Source organism: Motacilla alba, chromosome 27 (genome assembly GCF_015832195.1).
Source record: "Motacilla alba alba isolate MOTALB_02 chromosome 27, Motacilla_alba_V1.0_pri, whole genome shotgun sequence".
NCBI lineage: Eukaryota > Metazoa > Chordata > Aves > Passeriformes > Motacillidae > Motacilla > Motacilla alba.
This window is the reverse complement of record NC_052042.1, coordinates 1,747,420-1,769,733: the sequence shown is the minus strand read 5'-3', so window position 1 is coordinate 1,769,733 and position 22,314 is coordinate 1,747,420. Positions and strand designations below refer to the sequence as shown.

At 53.9% G+C, this 22,314-nt stretch overlaps 1 protein-coding gene across 1 annotated transcript; it reads right to left on the bottom strand.

The window, feature by feature from the left end:
- Positions 1 to 550: 550 nt before the first annotated feature.
- Positions 551 to 22,314, bottom strand: EFTUD2 (elongation factor Tu GTP binding domain containing 2). The gene is made up of 28 exons (XM_038163006.1): positions 22,181 to 22,314; positions 21,696 to 21,801; positions 20,933 to 21,098; positions 20,421 to 20,499; positions 18,309 to 18,384; positions 17,722 to 17,787; positions 17,430 to 17,465; positions 16,534 to 16,624; positions 15,593 to 15,675; positions 14,964 to 15,130; positions 13,840 to 13,964; positions 12,199 to 12,262; positions 11,768 to 11,858; positions 10,853 to 10,988; positions 10,436 to 10,563; positions 9,229 to 9,422; positions 8,977 to 9,088; positions 8,596 to 8,736; positions 8,051 to 8,152; positions 7,490 to 7,572; positions 5,815 to 5,901; positions 5,434 to 5,560; positions 4,904 to 4,991; positions 4,449 to 4,567; positions 3,967 to 4,061; positions 2,699 to 2,852; positions 1,669 to 1,776; positions 551 to 1,110 (listed from the first exon to the last, which is right to left on the bottom strand). Exons 2-28 carry the CDS (start codon positions 21,798 to 21,800, stop codon positions 1,015 to 1,017), a joined length of 2,919 nt encoding a protein of 972 aa, XP_038018934.1. The 5' UTR covers position 21,801; positions 22,181 to 22,314; the 3' UTR covers positions 551 to 1,014.

Here is a 22,314-nt window from a genome sequence, read left to right as displayed (position 1 = left end):
GCCCCTCTGAGCACAGGGATGCTCTGGGACAGGTTCCCAGGGGTGAAGCTGGGATGAAGGAGGCTGCCAGAGCCAAACTCGGCACGGCAGCATCAGGGCAGGGCCGGGCCAGGCCAGGCTGGGGCAGCCAGGGCACAGGGAGGGCAGGAATGTCCCCAGGAGACATTCATCCCTGTAAATCAGCCCTGGTTTCACAGCACATGCTTGGGACAGAACGGGGGCAAAGTTCAGAGAGAGAGACAGAGCAGGGGAGTAGAGAGGGAGCACCAAAAACCTCTCAGAGGATGAGCAGCTGAGGAAATTCCTGAAAACTCAGCAAGATTGAGGGAGAAAGGCAAAAAATAGGCATGGGGTCCATTCACTGCCACAGGCAGGAGTGGGATAGCTGGGAGACAGGGAGTCCTTGGGAGAGATGCAGTGCTGAGGCCAGGGGGCACTGGGGCTGAGGGTGGGAGAAATCCTGACAGTGTGTACTGGAAGCACTGGGAAAGCAGAGCCTCCTCCAGCACTGCCATAACTGGGCACAATCAGACTAAGCCCAGCCTGGAAGTTTGTACTAAACATTTTAAAGGGTTCAAAAAAAAGGGTACAGAAAGGTCAAAGCCACATTTCTCCTCCTGGGGAGGCTGGTAAAGCACTGCCCCCCCAGCATCCCCCCTTTCTCAGCTGCCTGAAATGCTTGATACAGTTGAGGCCCAGTCCTCAGGAATCCACATTAACACTGCTCAGCTCTGTGTGCTGGAGGAGCCCATCCAAAAGGAAAACCTCCCTGGAGGCAACAGCAGCTGGAGACCAACAATACAAAATGGATCAGGGCTCTGGGTCTGGGCTGCTCCCCGTATGGAAATGCCCACAATTGGTCCATGGAGACTCCTACAGCCATGGAAGCGACCTGAGGAGCAGCTCCCTGCCTGCCCTGAGCCTCCAGGAGCCAGGGCTGGGCAAGCAGGGATGGGGAAGGACCAGCAGGTGCCAGCCAGGGCTCGGGTCAGCCCCCATGCCAGGGCAGCAGGGTTACATGGGGTAGTTGAGAACGACGTCCTGCTTGGCCAGTTCCAGCAACATGGGGTCGTCGAAGAACTTGCTGATGCTCACGTCCTCACTCAGGCCCTGCAGGTAACACAAAGCCAGGGTTATTCCCCACACAGCCACTGCCCAGAGTGCCCACTGAAGAGCCCTTGTGTCCCACAGTAAGATAAATCTTCAGGCTCCAAAAAAGGCCTGAGGTGCTTCTCTGCAGCTTGAAGGCATCTAACACTCCCCAGGAACCTGCAAACGTGGTTTCTGCTGCTGAGCACATCTACCAGCTCACTGCCCCTCACAAGGAAGCTTGATTCCCTCTGCAGCCCCTCAGTCCAGCTCACTAAACCAGCACAGAAACCAGTTCCTGCTGTTTCAGCTGAACAAGGGGGCTACACCAGGCCACTGAGGGCTCAGAGGGGCTGGGGAGGGAGCAGGGCTCAGCAGAGGCCACAGCAGCCAGTTTTGGACTGGAGTCACTGACGGGACTGGCAGGCTCTGATGGGCAGCGTGGGGGAGGTCCTGGGGCACAAAGGCCATCAGAACACTCTGGGAACACAGAGGGGATGTGGCACAGCCAAGGGACAACACAGCAACAGCTCAGCTGCTGGGACAGAGGCACAGCACAGGGATTTGTCCCAGACACACCTTCCTACGCCTGGTCTTGATCATGAACTCCCTGGCCAGGTGTGGGGCTGGCTGCGGCTCCAGCGGCCGGATGACGATGCTCTTGTCCAAGGGGTCCCCAGGCACAATCTGAAACACAGGGCCAGGCTGTGAGAGTGATGTTGGGGCTGCTTCAACCTCCTGGAGACACCAGCTGCAACAGGAAACATCCCTGGGTCCCACAGACACCCCAACACCCCACCTGCTCTCCTGGCACACAAACCCATGTCACCGCTGCTGACCGTGCCTGTGAGAAGTCAATAACACAGTGCTGAGAACTCAAGCCAAGGACATGTCTCAAGGACACGTCCCTTCCCCAGGGAGTACTGCAAGACCCCATAACACCTCCTAACAGAACAACCCATGCAAGTCCTGGTCAGCACAACCCCCTCCACAAACCAGGCAGGCTTATTGTTTCAGAGCTGAGCTTGGGCTTCGACACATCAGCCTCTAGGCCAGGGCTCAGCCTGCAGCTGCTGCTCTCATGGAGCCATACCCCAAAGCACTGTGCACCTCACAGCTGTGCCTCCCACAGGACCCCATCTGCCCCAGACACAGAAGTGGCCAGAGAACAGTATTTTGTCCCAAACTTTGCTTCCTACAGGTTTAAAACACCACCTCTGAGAGGCAAAGCTGAAGTGTGGCACAGATCAAACTTCCTGTGGCAGATCAGTGAGTCTGGGCCTCACTCCAAGATTTCTGCTGCCCAAGCTGCAGAGCATGAAGTGGACCCAAACAGGTTCCCTTCTCCCAAGGGGGATGTCCTCTCCCCAGGCACTGCAGGACCCTGACACTCAGCCAGCAGCAGCTTCCAGGGCTCCCTCACCAGGACTGGGAGTGATGGGACTTGGAACAAAGCCCTGGCAGACATGGAACAGCTGGTGCACAAAGCCTCCCCAAGATCCTCCCAGGATGCTCTCCAGAGCTTTCCTGCTCTGCTGGAGCTGTGGCACCTACCCGATGCCTGATCCTACCTGTCCCTCTTCCCCATCTCCCCAGGGCATGGACTCACCTGCCAGTGGTGGAAGACAGAGAGAGAGAAGGCTTGTCCCTGCGTATGGGTCCTCAAGTCTGTCTCAAAGCCAAAGGAATCAATGGCTGGGATGAAGGCTTTGATGGTGTAGAGGGGAGAGCCTGGGATTGGAGCATCCTGGGTCACGTGGCCTCTGCAAACGTGTCAAAAGATTAGCATTCCTATGTGCCACAGAATCATGGAAGGGACCCCAAACCCCACACAGTTCCATCCCTCTACCACAGGCAGGGACACCTTCCACTGTCCCAGGCTGCTCCAAGCTCTGTCCAACCGGGCCTTGGACACTGCCAGGGATGGGGCAGCCACACCTGCTCTGGGCACCCTGTGCCAGGGCCTCCCCACCCTCACAGCCAAGAACTTCTTCCCAATATCCCACCTAACTCTGTTCTTTGGCAGTGGGAAGCCATTTCTGCTTGTCCTGGTGTAGCAGCAGCTCTCTGGCCAGAGAGAGCAACACCTAACTTTTCCAGGCATTGCTCTGGGAAAGGCTTGATAAGATCAGAGAAAAGAAAGTTCTTATCTTAACTTGCTTGCACCCGGTATTGTGAACATGTGGAATGTGTTAAGGGGATTTGTTTACCAAAGGGTGGTTTCTTAATTAGCCACTGGTGATGGTGTTTCAAGTAAAGGACCAATTAGGTTCACCTGTAGTGAAGCAGGGTATAAAAGAGCAATGGGTTTCTTAATAAAGAAAAGGATCAGCCTTCTGTAAGGCACAGAGTCTATGTCAACCATTACCCAGCTGGGGACCCGTTGTGCTGGCACCCTGGCACTCCAGGCCCTTTTCCAGCTCTTGGAGCTCCTTTAGGCATTACAAGGGGCTCTAAGGTTTCCCTGCAGCCTTTTCTTCTCCAGGTTGAACCACCCCAGATCTCCCACCCTGTTTTCACAGAGAAGTTGCTCCAGCCCCCTGAGCATCTTCCTGACCTTGTCTGGAGCCACTGAAGGAGGTCCAAGTCCTCCTTCTTGCTGTGGACCCAGGGCTGTGCTGGGGCCCCAGGGCTGAGCACAGTGCTTTGCACATTCTCTTCTCTGACACTCGGGAAGAACCAGGCACAACCCAAAGGCTGCGTGTGATCCTGAACATCCCTCCCCACACTGCTCAGGGCCAGCATCAGTCAGGAAGCTTCCAACTGTCACTTCACAGAGACTTCACCCTCTGCACCAGTGCCAGGAATTCTCCAGCAGCCCAGCTCCCAAGGCTGCTGCTTTGCAAGCCCCCGCTGCTGGCAGCAGGAGCAGCTCACCTGCGCCGGGCCAGCACCGTGTACACGGCAGACACGCAGTCAGCAGGGGCCTGGACCTCCACGAAGTAGTAGGGCTCCATCAGGCGAGGGGTGGCCTGTGAGGGACAGGGACATGAGCCATTGAGCCTCTTGCAGCACCAGCACAGCTCAACAGCACAGTCAAACTCAGTGCCTGATGAGATTACAGGGATCCTGCTGCCCCCACGGCTGCCCAAACCAACAGCACAAACACTGAAAGGACCTTTTCTCCCTCTGGGCACGAGTCACACGCCTCCCTTTCCCCCATGCCCACCCTTCCCGGCAAGCCCAGCAGAAGCAAGAAGGGGAGAGAGAGCAGATGCAAGCAGGCTGCAATGCAGGCCTGCAGGACTCGTGTGCCAGCCCACAAGGGCGCTGCAGACATTGATGGGTGGATGAGTCAGAGTGCACCCACAGCCCCGGGCAGGTCTGTGGGGATCAGCCCAGCACAGGCAAGGCCTCACCATGAGGAAGGCAGAGTACACCACCCTGCGGGCCGTGGGGATGATCTGCCCTCCACCCCTGTGCAAGGGCTCCTGAGCAATCACCGCGTCCAGGATCTTGAACTTCACGTTGCGGATCACTGCGGAGGAGAAATGACAGCCAGTGACCCCAGGGGACATCCTCTGCCAGCACCAACCACATCCCCAGATGGCCAAACACCCAGAGCCACCAGCAGTTCTCCTAAATTTAATTCCAGCATCACCACATCATAACCCTGCATATGACAGAATCATGGAGTGATTCGGGTTGGAAGGAGCCTTCAAGCTGATCTAGCCCAACTCCTCACCACAGGCAGGGACACCTTCCACTAGACCAGGGCTGCTCCAAGCCTGCTCAGCCTGGAACACCTGAATGCTTAGAGATGGAAGAATTTAACCAATCTCATTGCCTCAATTTCCCCACAGGTCCCACTTACATTCATCACAGAGGGGCCCTTCCCTGGTCCCCCACTGGAAGCCCTGCACGATGCTGTCCTTCACTGAACCCAGAAGAGACTTGTCCACCTAGAGACAGACAGACAGACAGACAGCTTCAGAGACTATACCTCATCACAGCCAGTGTTTAAAAGCCAGTTTCCAAAAGAGCAGCAGTGTTCCCCTGTGCCCCCAATGTCCTCCCCTCCCTCTCACAGCTCAAGAGCATCAGCACTATGCCATTTCTAGAGCACTATATAAATGAAGAGCCCACATTTTGGGGATCCTGAAAGGCAAGGCCATTAGTTGCAAATGTTGGCAAGATGGGGACATTGGCCCAAACAGCAACACCTGAAAAATAACAGGTGACCCGGTAACCAGTGTAGGATCATTGTTCAGAAATTACAGCAGATCTGAGCAAACAATGAGCAGCCCAAAGGCACCAGGGCCTTGCTGAAAGTTCTGGGAGGAGTGGGCACCTCCTGGCACCACGGGACAAAGGTCTCACTGAAGAGTGGCCCCCACTCCTCACCTCTGAGGGCAGTGTGTCATCTACCAGGATGTTTGGGCCAGTGGCATCTGGCCCAAAGGCCCAGATGGAACGCGCAGCCAGCAAATCCCAGTCGTATTTGGTCTGGAAGAATTCACCCAGCTTCTTTCTGATAGAGAGAAAGGGAAGAAGCTTTAGGACACGAGAACCTGACCTGCACTCACCATGTATTTACAACCCTGTTCCCTTTAGGCACAAAACAGTCTCAGCCAGAGATGCTCACAGACTGGCTGGCAGGAAAATCAAAGCAGGATCTCTGCCTAGAGGCTGCTGCCTGATACTGTGCACCCTGCAGATTCCAGCACCCCCTTTCCCCAGTTATTTACTTCCAGCTGCATTCCTGCCCTCCCAGATTGCTCATACCTGTTCCATGTTATCTGCACCACTTCGTTCTCAATGTCCTCTGCCAGTCCCTTCTCCAGGGGCTCAGCAATCATTGTGATCTTGTTCCTGAGGACAGACAGTCACCATCAGCCACAGCGATGGAAATGGGATTAACTGGGAAGACTGCAGGGACTGGCAGCCCTGGAGGGGCTGGGATGTGTCCAGAGAAGGGAATGGAGCACCAGGAGCAGCTGAGGAGCTGGGCAATCAGCCTGGAGAAAAGGAGGCTCAGGCGGCACCTTCTGGCTTCCCACAACTCCCTGAAAGGAGGGGACAGCCAGGAGTGGGGGTCGGACTCTGCTCCCAGGGAACAAAGAACAGGGTGAGAGGAAGAAGCCTCAAGTTGAGCCAGAGGAGGTTTAGGTGAGATATTAGGGAAAATTTCTACACAGAAAAGGTTTTAAAGGCCTGGCACAGCTGCCCAGGGCAGTGATGGAGTCATCATCCCTGGAACCGTGCAAAAAACACGTGGATGTGGCACTTGTAGATATGGTTTAGTGGTGAACATGATGGTGGTGCTGGGCTGACAGCTGGACTTCATTTAGGGGCTTTTCCAACCTTACTAACTCCACAATTCTGTGATTCTCTGACTGCACCCAGCTTGGATGCAGTTGAGTTGATGAAGCCACCTGCACCCACTGCTGCTCCTGTGTCTCTGTGAACACAGCCCACGTGCTCAGCTGCTGCTCCCCAAAGCCTGCCCAGCCCCAGAAGGAGACAGCTGAGGGACAGCGTGGCTCCAGCCCTCCTGTCCCACACCCAGCCCCTGTTCAGGGCTGCAGGAGGGAGCCCATGGGCTGGGCAAGGTACCTCTGGAAGCTGCATCTGACACACCAGATGCTGCCTCAGAGAACGCCCCAATGCCTGAAACCTGCCCTCAGCATAGGTCATCCCATGTGCCCAGAAGGTCAAAGCCTGACCCAAGACTGGGAATACCCTGGTCTGGTGGAAGCTGTGCCTGCCCACAGGAGGGCTTGGAACTGGATGGTTTTTAAGGCTGCTGTGATTCTGTGAAGACTGGAACGTCTCTGTTCCCAGAAATAAGGCTGCCAAACATGGTGAGATTGTCTCAGAATAAAGGAAGGCAGGAAGAACCAGAAACCACAGGGGAACACAGGAGAGTCAACTTCAGCAGATGATGATTTCTCTGAAAATTCAGGTATGGGGACATCCTGTGCACACAGATCTCCCCCATGTTCCCTCCCAGCCCTCCCTCTTCCAATCACATGCACTGTGAGGTGCTGGAGGAGGGAGATGAGAGCAGCTGCAAGGCTCCAGGGCATCACCAGAACAAATCCAAGATTACATATTGATAAGAGAACACACAGCTCTCACTCATTAAACTGTTGGGGGAGTTACTGAAGGCAGCACTGGGCTCTTTGGGACCTGCTCCAGGATCCCAGAACACCTCTCAGAACTGCTGAGAAGGTGTGACATTTAGGGAAAAAGGAGGATGTGGATCTGGCTTAACTCCCTCCATTCTCAGAGCTCCTACACAGCACAGGAACATCCCTGGGACTCTGGTGTGTTCCTGAGGAGCTCAGGTCACTGGGACATTGCTCACTTGGTGGACAACAGCCAGTAGGAACAGACCCCCTGGAGGGACGGACCCTCCCTCTGCCCCCTCCCATCCCAGTTCACCCAGGGCCCTTACTTCTTGTTGGGTGTCTCAGCAAAGCACTTCAGGGAGGATGTTTCCACTACTGTCTCACAGAATGTCACCACTGGATCAGCCACCTAAAAGAAGAAAAGGTTTGCAAAGTTTTCAGTACCTTTTTGTTTGTAAAAAGACGGTTTGAAACTCTGAGCACCTACAAGGAAAAACCAGGTCAACTGGCAGTGTTTTAATCAGGGTCACGTACGAAGCACTGAGGCTTTCAAATGAGACGGGAAAATTTAAATCCAATTCCAGGTATGAAAAATCCTGCTCAATTTATTTATTTGAGGCTAGCCAGGCAATGGCTGAAGCACAGAGAAGGCTGGAATATGGAAAACTCCTCTCCAAGCCAATGTGCTGCTCTCAGTCCCACTGGTGTGACACTCAGGCTGTAAGAGGCCCATTTACACCCTAACAGCCTTTTTTTTTACTGTTACAGGAGCAGGACAAAATCCACGCTATATGTTCAGGCAGGTTCTTTTTCTCATCCTTCTGAGAGAGGGCACCAAAACCCTGTCCAGGGTTTCCAGTGGGAAAATCCCTCTCTCACTCCCTCACCTTGATGTCGATCTCGGAGTACATCTTGCGCAGGTCGTGCATCACACAGTCCAGGTACAGCTCTCCCGTTCCCAGGATCACGTGCTCCCCAGACTCTTCCACCTGAAGAGAAGAGAGGGATTCAGCTGGCAGCCCCCCTGCTCAGCCTTCCAGGCTCCTACTCAAGCCTGAGGAAGGAGCAGCATTAAATACACTCGCTAGAGTCAGAACACCCCAAGGAAAGCTCCCACAGCCTTTTCCAGCAGGAAGTGCTGCTGGGCTCTGCAGAAGGCTGCTTCCCTGGCACAGCAGGGTGTGTGTTTTTCTGCTGGATTTACACTTCTCTGCTATTTCTACATAATTTATGAGATCAGCTGAAACAGCATGAAAAAGTATCCACAACAAACCTAACAACCTATGGTTAAAAACCTGATTATTTTGAAGATCAGCCCAGAGGCTGCCCCCAGCACTGGCTGGAAACAGCCACACACACACACACAATCACAGAGCAGTTAAGGCTGGAAGGGACCTCTGGAAATCATCTAATCCAATGTCCCCAGCAGTACCTTAGTTGTAAGTGAGGGGTAGCTCTTGTTGACTTTGCGGAGACCATCCAACATTTTGGGCAGCTCGGAGGGGTTGACTGGCTCCACAGCTATTTTGATAACAGATGTGGTGTTGAACTTCAAGGGACGGAAGATCTGAGCCTGGAACCAGAGAGGACAAAGAGCTGAAGCTGCATCCCTGCATGTCCTCAGGGTAATACACAACACGTGAAGCTCTTCTCTTTCCCTCAGTGGCTCTTGTGCCCTGGCACCACGTCACACAGGGATTTATAGCCTCACCATGTCAGACAGGGATTCTTTAACCCCACTAGAGGAGCTTTGGGCTGTACCCCATCACCCTGCCTCCCTGGAAGGCTGAGCAATACCAGCCAGGTCTGGTACCTCCTCATTGCCCCGAGGCTCTGTCACAGTCGCCGTCTTCACTATGGGCTGGTCCACGCCCTCAATCAGCACCCAGTTGCCAGCAGGAACCCTGTTCACCTCAATGTGATACCTGAAAGGCAGGAGAGCACCACTGCAGCCCCAGACCTTCCAGCACCTTCCTCCTCCCTCTGTCTGGCAGCTCTGCCTCCCTTCCAGCCCCTCACCAGGTGACTCTTCTCCCCATAAGCACATTGCCAGAGCTTTCTGTACCTTGCAACTGAGATCCAGAGGCGTCCGACGGTGCAGATCTGGGAATCCTCCTCATCTTCCAGGGTGTAGTTCTCCCCAAGGACCTTCACAGGCTGCCCAGCATGGATGGTGCCGCTGAGCACCCTGCCAAAGGCGTGGAACTGGACACCATCATCAGTGCTGTACATTTTGGTTGTGTGACACATCAAGGGACCCTTCCCGTGACACAGAGAGACAGAAATGAGCTTCTTTCAAAACACAGTCAAGAAACAGACACAGACCTGGCAGGACTGGACTTTGATGATCCTTGTGGATCTCTTCCAACCCAGAGTATTCTATGATTTGTGGATAAAAGGGATAAACAGGCTGGAATTTAGAAATAATTCTTTCCATTTGCCAAGTCCTTCAGCTCCTGCCACTGGAAGCCCTACATCTCCCTGCCCTGTATGGAAAGCCCTGGAATGACCATGGTGGACTGTTCTGAAGCTCCTGTAGAGCAGCAAATGGTGGCTGGGACAAAACCACGAGGAAAAATATCACCTGCTGGCCTGCAAACCTGCTCAAGGCAGAGCACCTGAGCCCCCCAAGATCACAGCTTCCAGTGCCACAAGGTCACTCCACACTGGTGATGTGGTGACAGTCACCACTGTGGAGTTTTATGTGGATAATCACAACTCATTAAAATAATTTTCTCTGCAGACATCAGAGCAAAAGTCACAGGCAAATTTCTCACTCAGCTGCCAGCGTTGGTGGCTCCAGACAACTCCAAATGACAGCTCAGTGCAAGCTGTTGGAGGAGGAAGGGTTTGCAGGGCTGGGAGAGGAAAGGTGCTGACTAACTAACACAGGGTTATTTTTATCAGCACCACGCAGTTTTTTAGAGTTTGGAGAGAGAATTAAACTTCAAGGAAAAGAGACAAAACGACTGCAAAAGGACACAAAACCACCCTGCAGCTCCCCACATGCTCTGGAGTCCTGACCTAGTCTTGTTCTTCTCCGAACACAGTGAAACTATTCCCTCTCTCCAGGGCTGCCCTGGCAGGCAGCTGAAGCTCCTTGGAGTGAAGAGATTTGTTCCAGTGTCGGATGAGAGGTTTCAGAGTGCTGCAAATCAAATCTGTGCAGCTAGCTGGCTGGGAGGCAGCTGCCCTGGCAGGGCAGGGCAGGGGGAGCAGAGCCTGCTGGCCTTGGCTCTGCACACTCAGAGCAAGCACAGGAGTTTCCTTACGTCAGGGTCGCACTCGCTCATGGCCTCCCCCAGGTCGGAGTCGACGCCGCCGGTGTAGGTGTGCTCAATTTTTGTCTTGGCCCCCACTTTTGGGGAGGGAATGTGCTGCACACACATGTCCACAAAGCCTGCAACAGGAACACTTGGTGAGGACAGGGTTAACCAGTGTGGAGGAAAGAAATGGAATCCATAAACACAAGGCAAAACCACAGTGACTGCAGCACCCAGAGCAGCAGGGGAGAGGTGAGCAGTGTCTCAGGCTGTCCTGTGGGCAAGTGGTGTCATAGTTCAGATTTGGGAAATGGAGCAGGATGTGTGCAAGTTAGCACTCCTTGGCCAAAATATAACCCTCAACTCTTGGTGTGAGGCACTGGGGATATAAGGAGGATCGTGGAGGGGAAGACAAACAGCTTGTACCTGTGAACTCCCCAAAGAACTTCTTGCAGACGAGCCGCAGGAGGGGCCGGATGTTCAGTTTCAATTCCTCTTTGGTCAGGTGGATGCCAAGCTCATCCAGAGTCCTGGGCAGGGTTGTGTCCACATCCCCCACCACCTGAAAGACAACAAGTCCCACTCTCAGGTTCACTGTGGGGGTCCCAGTCAGTAACTCCCCAGTGCAGCATCACACACCAGCCACCCCCGCAGGGCTCTGGACCTGCACTGGGTTGTAGCTCACACAAGAGCCAGATGGGTCAAATCACAGAATCATGGAATCATTAAGGCTGGAAGAGCTCTCTGAGATTGTTTCCCCAGCACTGCCAAGGCCACCACTAAATCACGTTAGTCCCCAAGTACCACATTTACACGGCTTTTAAATCCATCCAGGCATGGTACTCCACCACTGCCCTGGGCAGCTGTGCCAGGACTGGACAACCCTTTGGGGGAAGAAATTTTTCCTAATCTCCAATCTAAACCTCTCCCTGCACAGCCTGAGGCCATTTCCTCTCCTCCTGTCCCTGTTCCCTGGGAGCAGAGCCCAACCTCCCCCAGCTGCTCCATCCTGTCAGGGAGTTGTAGAAAGCAAGGTCCCCCCTGAGCCTCCTTTTCTCCAGGCTGAGCCCCCCCAACTCCTCCTCATCCGAGTTGTGCTTCAAGTCTTTGCTCCAAGTCCAAGCACTGTCACTTGGCTGCTATCAGAGCACACGAGGAAGAGCAAGGACTGTTCTATTCACTGCAAATACGGCACTGCATTTGCAAGAAATCATGATCACTGTGCACCCCCAAGGCCACCCTGTGCAGATCCCACTGCAGAACAGGACAGGACCAGACACAGTGCCCAGCCCCAGCTGCTCCTGCCTGGAGCCGTGGGAGGGAGAATGAGCCATGACAGACCTGAGCCAAGATCTTGTACAGGGGCTCCAGGATGAACTCCACGAAGCTGCGCTGGGAGCTGCTCGTCGGGGCCTTCTTGGTGAACTTGCGGCTGTCGGGAAACCAGAGAGCTGAGGAGCAAGAACTGCAGCCTGCCAGCACCCCTGCACAGCCTCTGCTCCTCCCGGCTTCTCCTCTCCTCCCTCCCATCCCCTGGGAAGCTGTCAGGGACACAAGGGCCAGGCTTACTCCAAATGAAGGCCAGAGGAGCCTCTCTGCTCCTGCTTGTGGGATTCAGGACCACGTGGATTCACATTAGCCAGGAGGGCTGACCCTTCCCAGACAGTACTCCACCACAGGATCAGGAGTGACCTTGGGTCCACATCTTACAGGGAAAGGAGGGCAAAACCCAGGAATAAAGCAACAGTAAAACATTTAAACAGGGTTCTTACGTCTTCGGGTTGAAGTAGATGTCACCCCAAAGCCGCTTCGCAAACTCCTGGTAATTGATGTCTCCTACAGGAAAAAGCAAATGAAAAAGCCTCTCAGATGTCACTGCTTTTTTCTTAGCTTAGAAATTTTTATATTTTGGCTTTTAAAACAAGCCTGAGGATTCAATTTAATGAACTGATGCTGATGAGTGAATGCCTCGTCCCAATTCTGAGTGAAAGATTAACCTGTCCTGGGGAGACCAGACAGAGATGAGCAGAGAGAGTCCACTGGGGACGTCCCCAGCAGCCCAGGGACACTGCAGCTCACAGACTGACTTCCCAGGAACACTCCAGCTCTCTGCTACCCGCGGGGTCAGAGCTGAGGGGCGCTGCAGGAGCCCAACCTCATCTGCTACACTTCCAAACAGGAATGCTGTGACTGCTGCTGCAGTGCCAAGGTGCTGGGATGGCCTCCCCCCCTCGGCCCTGCAGGCTCAGCACCAGCATTTTCTGCCCTGCTGAACATCTCCAGGCTCCTTCCTCTTTCTCAGGGAGCACACAGCCAAACATCCAGCACTGAAGGTCCAGTGCAGTGCTGGCTGTCACGGTGAATTTACAAATACCAGGATAGAACGAGAACCTACAGCAGGTTTCAAACAAGCTTTTGCTGTGGGCAGATGTGTGAACACAAGGAATTGCCTGGTGGCTGCAGTCTGGACACTGATGCTGCTCTACCTCCTGTCAGCTGACATGTGGTGGCTGCACACACAGTTCCTGGGGAGCAGAATCCACTACTCCCAACTCCAAGCACCCATTCACCTCCTGCTTTCCCCACCTGGTTGGCATCTCCTGCCAACTGTGCTGTCCTCAGCTCCCCAAGGAGGGGTCTCACCCCAGCAGGCTCTGAGTTAATGGTGTGACACTCAGGGAGCTCATTCATTGCTCCAAACTCCCAGGACACGTGACAGTCCTGACACCATCAGCCCCTGACCTCAACAACTTCATCCTCCCTCAGGCCAAGCTCTCTGCAAGAGCTGGCCCAGCTGCTTTACAACCTCCTTCTTCCCCTGCTCTCAGCTCCTACAGATCCCCAAATTCCCCAGTGGGGGACTTCAAAAACCTGGGCTGTGCAGCTGCTAATGCCAGCATGGAGCCCACTGCTACACGCAGCAGATTGCCTTGAGTGGGCACCTGGGGAGTAGAAAATTAAATCCAGGCCAGAAAAAGACAGTTTCTTAAAAAAGAAAGAGGGCAAGAGTGCAAAAACATTGTGGGCAAAGCTTGTGCCCAGCTGCAGCTGAGTCTTGGACTTTTGGGAAAAGGCAGGAAGAGCTTAACTGCTTCGCTCCTGAGCTGCTGACAGGGAGGCAAAGCACAACACACACACACCTGCCTTCAACTGCTTGTTATTTCTGCTCAGGGGATGAAAAAAATCTTGGCTTCTGACTCAAGAAACATTTATCAGGAGACAATATCTTGCTAAAACTGTGTTTCTGCTTTTTAACCCCCGAGGTTCAGCTCTGCAGCACCACTCAACTCTCAGCAATTCCAGAACACAAACACTGGCCATGTGCAGGGGAAGCTGAATGGCTTAGAAAACCCCCACAAGAAAGGTTGGGAAATGAGATGTTGAAGTGCACCAGGTTTCTGGCTAATCCTCACCATATGTGTCTGCATAAATCTTTGCAAAAGACCCCAGTGTGAAGCAGATGCTGTACTGAGAGCTGGAGAAGCACACGTTCCCCAGAAGGGGAGACAGCACAAGGTTCTCATCGGTGGAATACATGCTGAGAGGAGAAAAATAAAATCAAATCAATGTTATGAACCAAAGGAGACACTTCAGCCCACTTCCCACACCCTACAGCAGTGACAGGCAAGGAGCCTGCATTGCCAAAAAGCATCTTTAAACAGGCTGCAGCTTGCTTGCCATCAGAATCTCAGGGTCAGGAACATTTTCTGCCTATAAATTTCAAGCATTAATGCAAAGATTTAAAGATCCTAGAACTAAAAAGTTACCAGCACAAATGCTTCAGATTTTTTTTATCTGGGATAACTTTTCTTCCTCTAAAAAAGCAGCCAAGTTGGTCAACCAAATAAGGGAAAAGATAATATAAGGATATAATTTAAACCAAACAGGTTTAATGAGCTCACAGCCATGCCAGGCAGGGTGAATTACCCTGCTCCCAGCTGCCTGATGCCAGCACACACTGAACAGAGACAGGCCAGGGAGCCTGTGTGCAAACACACACACCCCTGAAGGGCAGGATGCTGTTAAAAAACCCCTGGATGCAGAAGAACCCACAGAAATGTCTAAGATGTCCCTCCCTCCCTTTCCTGGGCAGGGCTGGCAAGGAGACTGGACTGTGTCAGAACCATAATCCTGGTTAAGGAGTTGAGACAGCAAGTCCTCTTTTTTAGTTTTGTAGCAAGTATTTAGGAGCTTTGAGACATCTCAACCTCCAATTTGGGATACAACCCGCATCATTTCAGTGTATTTGAGACATCCGGGAGCACAAATTCCCTGCTCTGGTCATATGTCCACTTCCTCTACTTTTTAATGGAGGAAAAATGAAATAGGGCAGGGGAAATGAAATCCCTAGAGTTTGTCAGGAAGAGCCAATCCTGCTTAATTCAATGTATCAGCTGAGATGAACTCCCAGTGGTTCTTTCTGGCCCATTTTCTATGACTCAACACATCAAGAGACAAACTGATGAGTTTTCAGGCAGGTGCAGGGCTCACCGAGGGCCATGGGACAGGGACAGCAGCACTAACAATGAAGCCTCACCTGATCAGACCATTAACTTCATCTACAATGTGTCTGAGTTTGTAGTAAGCATCGGTGGGGGGCAGTTTCAGCTCCAGGATGAGTCTGTCAATCTTGTTGATGCACACAGTCACTGCCAGCCTCTCCTGCACGGCGTGCTTGATCAGCCTCTCCGTGTTCAGCATCACCTGCGGGGAGCAGCGAGCTCAGAGCCCCAGGAAAGCCCCCCCAAATGCTATCTGGGGCGTGAGGGGCAACCAGTGACCCTTACTCTGCTGCCAGGCTGCAGAAAAGCCCAAGCTCAGCAACCAGCTAATCCTCCTGAAATTCAGAAATAGGTGCTAACCCAACCAAATTCCTTGAATCCAAGCCTGTGGACATCTCTGATATAAATAACCTGCTCAGTTTTAGGTATTATGGGGATGGAGATGCACACAAGTCAGACAATCAGCCTGCAGGCCACAGCATCACATCAGTGTGGACACAGCAGCCACAGGCTTGGCTGCCTGTTCGGATGGAAAACACCCTCGCTTCCCAAACCGTCCTCCAAAAACCCTTCACCCCAGAAAGCCGAAGCCACGCCAGGCCTCCATGCCAAGGCAGGAGCTGCAGAGGGAGGGATGGAAGCCCCAGGAGGAGGTGGCACTCACCCCCTCGGCCGCGTCGATGAAGAGCACGACGCCGTCCGAGATGCGAAGGCCCGCTGTGACCTCGTCAGAGAAATTCACGTGACCTTCAAAACCACACAAAGGGGGGCAGTGAGCAGCACAGAGAGCCCTGGGGCAGCAGCAGCAGCACCCAGGCTGGCAAGCCGTGGGGCTCTGCAGATTCCTCTGGTTGCTGGTACCCAGAGAGGCAAAAAGGAGCTGGTTCCTCCTCAGAGGGGACCTGGGAGCAGCTGCCAGAGCTCCCCACGGGGGTTTAGCCTCAGCTCTAATGCTATTTTTTGAGAATGCACACAACTTGTTTAACAGGCACTTTTCCTCACATTTCTGACTGTTTTTCTCACAGCTCTGTGCAAGGACTTCGGGAAGAGGAAGATTTCTTCTCAAACACAACAGATGTCTCTCCCTCCAGCCTCCTCCTGCGTTTTAACCTCCCTCATCCTGAGCTGTAGCTCAGCAGATGTGTCCCAAGACCCTCTTCCCTAAAGTTTCTTACAAGTTCATCTGTGATTATGTTCCCTCCACAGAAGCCTGCCAGAGGCCTGAGGAACTTGCTGCATCTCACTGTGGGGCAACAGCATTTGAGCAAAGCAAGGTCCCCCAGCACATGGCAATACCTGGGAAAGAAAATTCTACCTGTGCTGCTTGAGAAACACCTCTCCAGCCTCACCAGCCCTCAGTTAGGCCAGCTAATCACAGACATGAGCCTGACTTGTCCCTGCCCATGGCAGGGGGTTGGAACTAGATGGACTTTAAGGTCCCTTCACCCCAAACCATCCTGGGTGAGGATGGGTCAGTACTGCTGGAAGTGACCTCACAGAAATGAACTCAGCTGAAGGCTCAGGACTAGGCTGGAGTCAGCTATAAAGAGTACAAAACACAGCTAAGTGCTTCCCACAGCAGGATTTTCAGGACTGCACAATCACCTGGAGTGTCAATGATGTTGAAGAGGAAAGACTTTCCTTTGGTGTCTGGCAGAACAATGGTCACTGGGGTGCTCTTGATCCCCACCCCCCTCTGAAACACAGGAAACCAGGATTACAGGTGAAAAAAAAAGAAAGAAAAGGATCACCCCATACAGAAACACAAGGATCACCATGTACAGATGTAAAAGGAGATCAAGGAAAAGTCAGAAAGATGGAAAGAAGTAAACATTCATCCTAGAAGAGAGTAATAACCTCAGATCACCCAGCCCAGCTCTCCCATCTGTACTGGTCAGACTGGTGAGCCACCACTGCACCCTGCACAGCTGAGTTCAGCTGAGGAGGTACTACAGGCAACACCTGAGACAGAATGTGGGTGTTTGTTTGTGCTTTCACCCTCTGCTGCCACCAAGTTATGCCTCAAAGCACAAGATTTGATCACACATAAAGAATATAAACATTGAGAGGAGAAAAAAAAAATGCTTCAAAGGATTGTTCTGGTCATGACACAAAATAACATTCCCACTCCTGCCCAACCACATGGAGTCACAGCTAAGGAAAACAAGCAGAAATGTATTTATTTTTTAATAATTTTTTCCTCATCTACCACTGCTGCAAATCCCTTCCTCCTTTTTCTTGCAAAGAAAGTAAGAATTAGCCCCAGACTGGGGTGACCCTGCTGTAGATTTAACATCAAACAAGTTATAAAATCCTACATGGAGATGAGGGAAGGAAGCTGGATCAGGAATCTTCCCGAGGCAAGCAAGAGGAGCAGATTGTTTTATTGATAAAGAAACGTGGAAAGCACAGAAAGGCATTAAAATGGACAAGGAAACTGCCTACAACAGCTGTGAGTAAAGCATGAGACAACTGGATAAAATCACTACCAGAGCACTCACCTCCTGCTCCGTGAACAATATATCAGTGTAGCAGAGCTGCAAAGGCAAAACAAGAATCAGAGAGTCCCGCATTTTGGTATCAGATACCCAGTTTGAAGCAGGACACACGAACTCTGACACATCACTAAGGTGACAAGTAAGGGACAGAAGCAGAACCAGGACTGAGCTCTGGCTTCCCAATGCTACATTCCAGCCACTGAAGCACCCTGTCCCCATGCACAGCCCCCCTCCCTCAGGGTGCAGAAGCCACCCCATGTTCCCCAGGGCGGGAGCTCCCCAGCAGCTCACTCACATCCTGATCATCGCGCTTCCGGATTTCGGGGTGCGTCTGCTCGATCAGGCAGTCAACAAAACACGTCTGGAAGAGAGCACAGGAAGGAGCTGCCTCTCTTCAGACAGACACCAGCACAGCCCCATCCCTCCAGCAGCACCATCAAAACCTACAAGTTCAACCGACAAAAATATCTTCTACACATTTCACAGGGAAACCTAGGACAGGACAAGGGGGAATGGCCTTAAACTGGAGGAGGGCAGGGTCAGGTGGGATATCGGGAAGGAATTCCTCCCTGTGAAGGTGGGCAGGCCCTGGCACAGGGTGCCCAGAGCAGCTGGGGCTGCCCCTGGATCCCTGGAAGTCTCCAAGGCCAGGCTGGATGGGGCTTGGAGCAGCCTGGGACAGTGGAAGGTGTCCCTGTGCATGGCAGGGGTGGCACTGGATGGGCTTTAAGGTCCCTTCCCACCCAAACCATCCTTGGATTTTGTACATAAGTGCAGGAGCAGGAGGAGCAGAAGATTCTGCTGCAGAGAACCAGGGGCCAGGAGAGCTGGCCAAGCAGCAGGTGACCATCACTAGCCCTGCATTCTGGACATGCACAGCACCTTGCCATGGTGCAGGTGCCCACACAGAGTCACATTCCGGATCAGCTCCGAGTTGTCCATCAGATCCGCCAGGAAACTGCAGGAACAAAACACAAAAGGCTGTTGGAGGCTTCTGCTGTGTCTAAGAAAAGTAGGTGCTGCTTTTCAGCTACACTTTCTATCCAAGGTGCCCCCTGAATCTTTGCCAAACTTTTATCCTGCCAGTGCCCTGCGGAGGAAGAATCCCACTTTCCAGATGGGGAGGACAAGAGAGTTGGAGTCCCAGACAGATGGCAGTGGGTGGGAGGATACAGAGCTGGTAAAGCTGCCAGCAATTGAATATTATTGAATATTTTTCTTCTCTTCTAGTTAGTACTGGAGCAAAAATCACATCCATGTACTCAGATGATGAAGCACTTCCACTCAAACCATGGCAGGCAGTCAGGTAAGTCGTGACGCGGGATAACAAGCACCCCACGGAGCTCTGAAAGCAGCCAGGGGCTCCACACACCATCAATTCTGACTTTCAAGCCTCAAAACACTGACATTCCAGGGACTTAAGGAATTAAGTCTTTTTCAAATTAGCAGCTGAGCTGAGTAATGATGAGCTGGTCACTTCTGGATGGATGCTGGCCAAAAGATAATTGAGATCCTAAATTACCATCCCTAAAAAATAATGGGAGGCTATAAAACGTGCAGCCACTGCCAGAGGCCTGCAGAGAATAAGTGCTGTCAAATAATTTCCTTTTTAAACAGATTAAATTTTCACTGATGCAATAGACTTCTTAATGTAAAACGTTTTGATTAAGAGCTAAAAAATATAGCAATCAATACTAACCTCGATTAGAACCTTCCTAATTGGTCTGAAAATAAGGCTAAATGGGAAATCAATACCAAGCTTGCAGGTTTCTGGCTACATCCCACAAGGAATTTCTCGTGGCCCATCCTAACCATTTATATCAACAAATAGGAGAAAAATGAATTAATTACAAATGGAATGAGCAGAGCACACAGGGATCAGGGAAGTGGTGGATAATGCAGAGCCCGGGTCAGGGACTGAGCTGAAGCAAGGGCTGAGAAAAACCAGCCCCAGCAGCTCCTGGGCTCTGCTCCAGCTCTGCTGGAACCCCCCAGGCACTGAGCACAGCCCCGGGCAGCTGAGGGACCCCTGAGTGAACAACAGCTCCAGGAAGATCCTGTCCCCTCTGGAAAACACGAGGCTGCCAGGCAGAGGCACTGCTCACCACCAGGGAACTGCTGCTCAGCCACACCCTGCCCTGAGAGCTGCACCTGGAGAGGAACACTTAAACTGGGAAAAGCCCTGACAGGCCACAACGTGGAGAGATGAGGCCAAAGGGACCCCACAGCTCCATCTGCTCCTCCCAAAGAGAGACAACACACACACACACACTGCAGGTACAGGGCATGGAGCCCCTGCCCACCACAACGCACAGGAGGGTTTTTATTCCACAGAAAACTCCTTTGATATACTACATCTCCAATCCTAAATGCATTTGGAGTTTTTTCCAGGAGGTTTTCTCCCAGCCCTGGTGTCCAAGAAGCCGCTTTGGGACACAAGCAACAGGCCTACCCAGCAGAGCTGCAGCGTCCTGCTGACTGCACAGCACTCTGCACTCACCCAGCATAAAAATCCCCACTGGAAACTGGAAGAGATGGGGCTAATCTGAGACTGGGATCAACCCAAGATGTCCCATGTGTGCTGCACACTGACCATGTGGGCATTCAACAGGGTGCCCAGAGCAGCTGTGGCTGCTCCATCCCTGGCAGTGCCCAAGGCCAGGCTGGACACTGGGGCTCAGAGCACCCCGGGATAGTGGAAGGTGTCCCTGCCCCTGGCAGAGATGGAACTGGGTGGGTTTTAAGGTCCCTTGCAACCCCAATCATTCCAAGAAGGTTTCCTGAGCCACAAGCTGTTGCTGGAGCTTGATCTCAGCTCCTGAGGTGAGATTCCTCTTTTGTGTCCAACCCTACCCTGTGCCCATCTTCCCTGGGGAGGGAAAATGTCTGTGAAATAGTTTGCCCTGCACTTCTCTTGTTTTGGGTTCAGAACCCAGGAACTGGCTGCTCTCAGGTCAGTGAGACCCCGGATCTGCCCCCCAGCCCCACACTCACTCCATCTCGTAGACAGTGACCGGCAGCGTCTGCTCCATCAGGGAGAACTTCTTGGTTTTCACAGGTTTGATAATGGGCTCTGAAACAAGAGACAGAACAACAAACTGTTCCCAGAGCCTCTGAACCAGCAGGGTCAGGAACGGCTCCCCAGGAATGGGGACTTTAGCTGCCAACCCCTCAATTTTCTGGCTGACAGATTCTCTCAGCTGTTTGTCAAAGCTGCAGGAGATGGTCACTGCAGGGACCTTCCAGCTGAGCCATTCCAGTACCCAGGGATCAAAGGAGATCACTTAAATGCATTTGCTTCTCCCTTCAATAGCTTTCCCATCTCTGCTGATTCCTGTTCTTCCAAAGACACCTTTGTTTGGGTTTGCAAAACCCACCAGTGCCCAGATCTGCACACACCGGGCCGAGCTCCTGAGGCTATGAGGGGGCTCCAAAGGGGCAGGACAGCAGGGAATATTATTTCCTCTTTCCAAGGATCCATCGAGAGCCTTCCCCTGCCCACTCACCCGTGAGTGGCTGCGTGTCCTCCTCCTGCACGATGGTCTCCACCTCAGGCCCATAGACCTCCTCTGCTGTGGGGTAGTACTTCTTGTCCTCGTGCAGCACCACCTCCATCCCGGCGTGCTCCTCGTCGTGCTCCCCCATGTCATCATCATCATCATCATCCTCCAGCTGCAACCGAGGCTCACCCTGAGCTGCTGTGGAGCTCCCCCAGGGGGACAGGCCTGGGGTCACCCCCAGTGCAGCCCCAGCACCCACAGGGGTGCCCTGGGAGCAGCTCCTGGATCAGGAGCACCCCTGGACTTTCAGGGACCCCACACAGCCCAAGGCAAGAAGCACACCCAGTAACACAAGCCCGCCCCACAGACCAGCAGGGCACGGGAAGGGGCTCCCTCAATTCCCCCGTGGGGCAGCCCCTCTGCTCCCCCCGTGTCCGTGGGGTCTTGCTCTGCCTCCCCAGTGAGGAGCCGGCTCCCTGCAGCAGCCTCAGCTCCCTCCCGAGGGGCTCCCGACCCGGACCCGCCATGGGCTGGCACCAAACCCCGCCCAGCCGTAGGAGCTGCCGTTCCCTCCGCCATTCCAGAAAGATCTGTGATTCTCTTTACCCCAGGAACAGATTCTATAAATTCTTTAAGCACCAGCCCCACTCGGACCCTCGGCATCCAGGGCCCCGCTCCGAGCAGTGCCCCCGACCCGCACGGGGCAGGAGCAGCCGCGGGCCCGTCCAGACTCCCCCCGCCGGCTCCGGGGGTCGCTGCCCCTCCTCACCTCGTCCAGGTCTTTGGCCTCGCGGCCCAGCTCGTCGTCGTCATCGTCCGAGTCCAACTCGGGCCCGATGTAGTTCCCAAACTCATCGTACAGGTCGGTGTCCATGCTGGGGGGCGGGAGGAGGGTGGGTGGGGGCGTAGAGACCGGGACCCGTTACAGAACCCCCCCTCGAGGGCCGTGGCACCGGGGGCCCGGCCCCGGCCCTGCCCCTGTTCCTGCCCCAGCCCCAGCCCCGGCCCTGCCCGGAGCCCCGGCCCCGGCCCCGCTCTCCCTCACCGGCACCGGCACCGGCCCCGGCCCTGGCCCCGGCACCGGCCCCGCTCACCCTCACCCTCACCTGCCCCGGCCCCGGCCCCGGGCCCGCTCTCCCTCACCGGCCCCGGCCCCGGGCCCGCTCTCCCTCACCGGCCCCGGCCCCGGCCCCGCTCTCCCTCACCTACCCCTACCCCTACCCCGGCCCCGGCCCCGGCCCCGCTCTCCCTCACCTGCCCCGGCTCCGCTCCCGCCGCTGCTCTCGCCGGCGCCGCCGCTGCCGAAGGCCCGGGGCTGCCCTCGCCGCCTGTGGCGACAGAACGTCCCGCGCACGCCGCCAGCGCCGCGCCCGCTGGAGAAGCGCCGG

Bases quoted from the DNA above. Each gene is read 5' to 3' on its own strand.
- EFTUD2 (XM_038163006.1), bottom strand. From the start codon at position 21,800: ATGGACACCGACCTGTACGATGAGTTTGGGAACTACATCGGGCCCGAG. The intron at 17,788-18,308 runs GTGCTGTGCATG...GCTCTCTTCCAG, and splicing joins GGCACCTGCACCATGGCAAG to ACGTGTTTTGTTGACTGCCT. The intron at 13,965-14,963 runs GTGAGGCTTCAT...TTCTCCTCTCAG, and splicing joins GAAGTTAATGGTCTGATCAG to CATGTATTCCACCGATGAGA.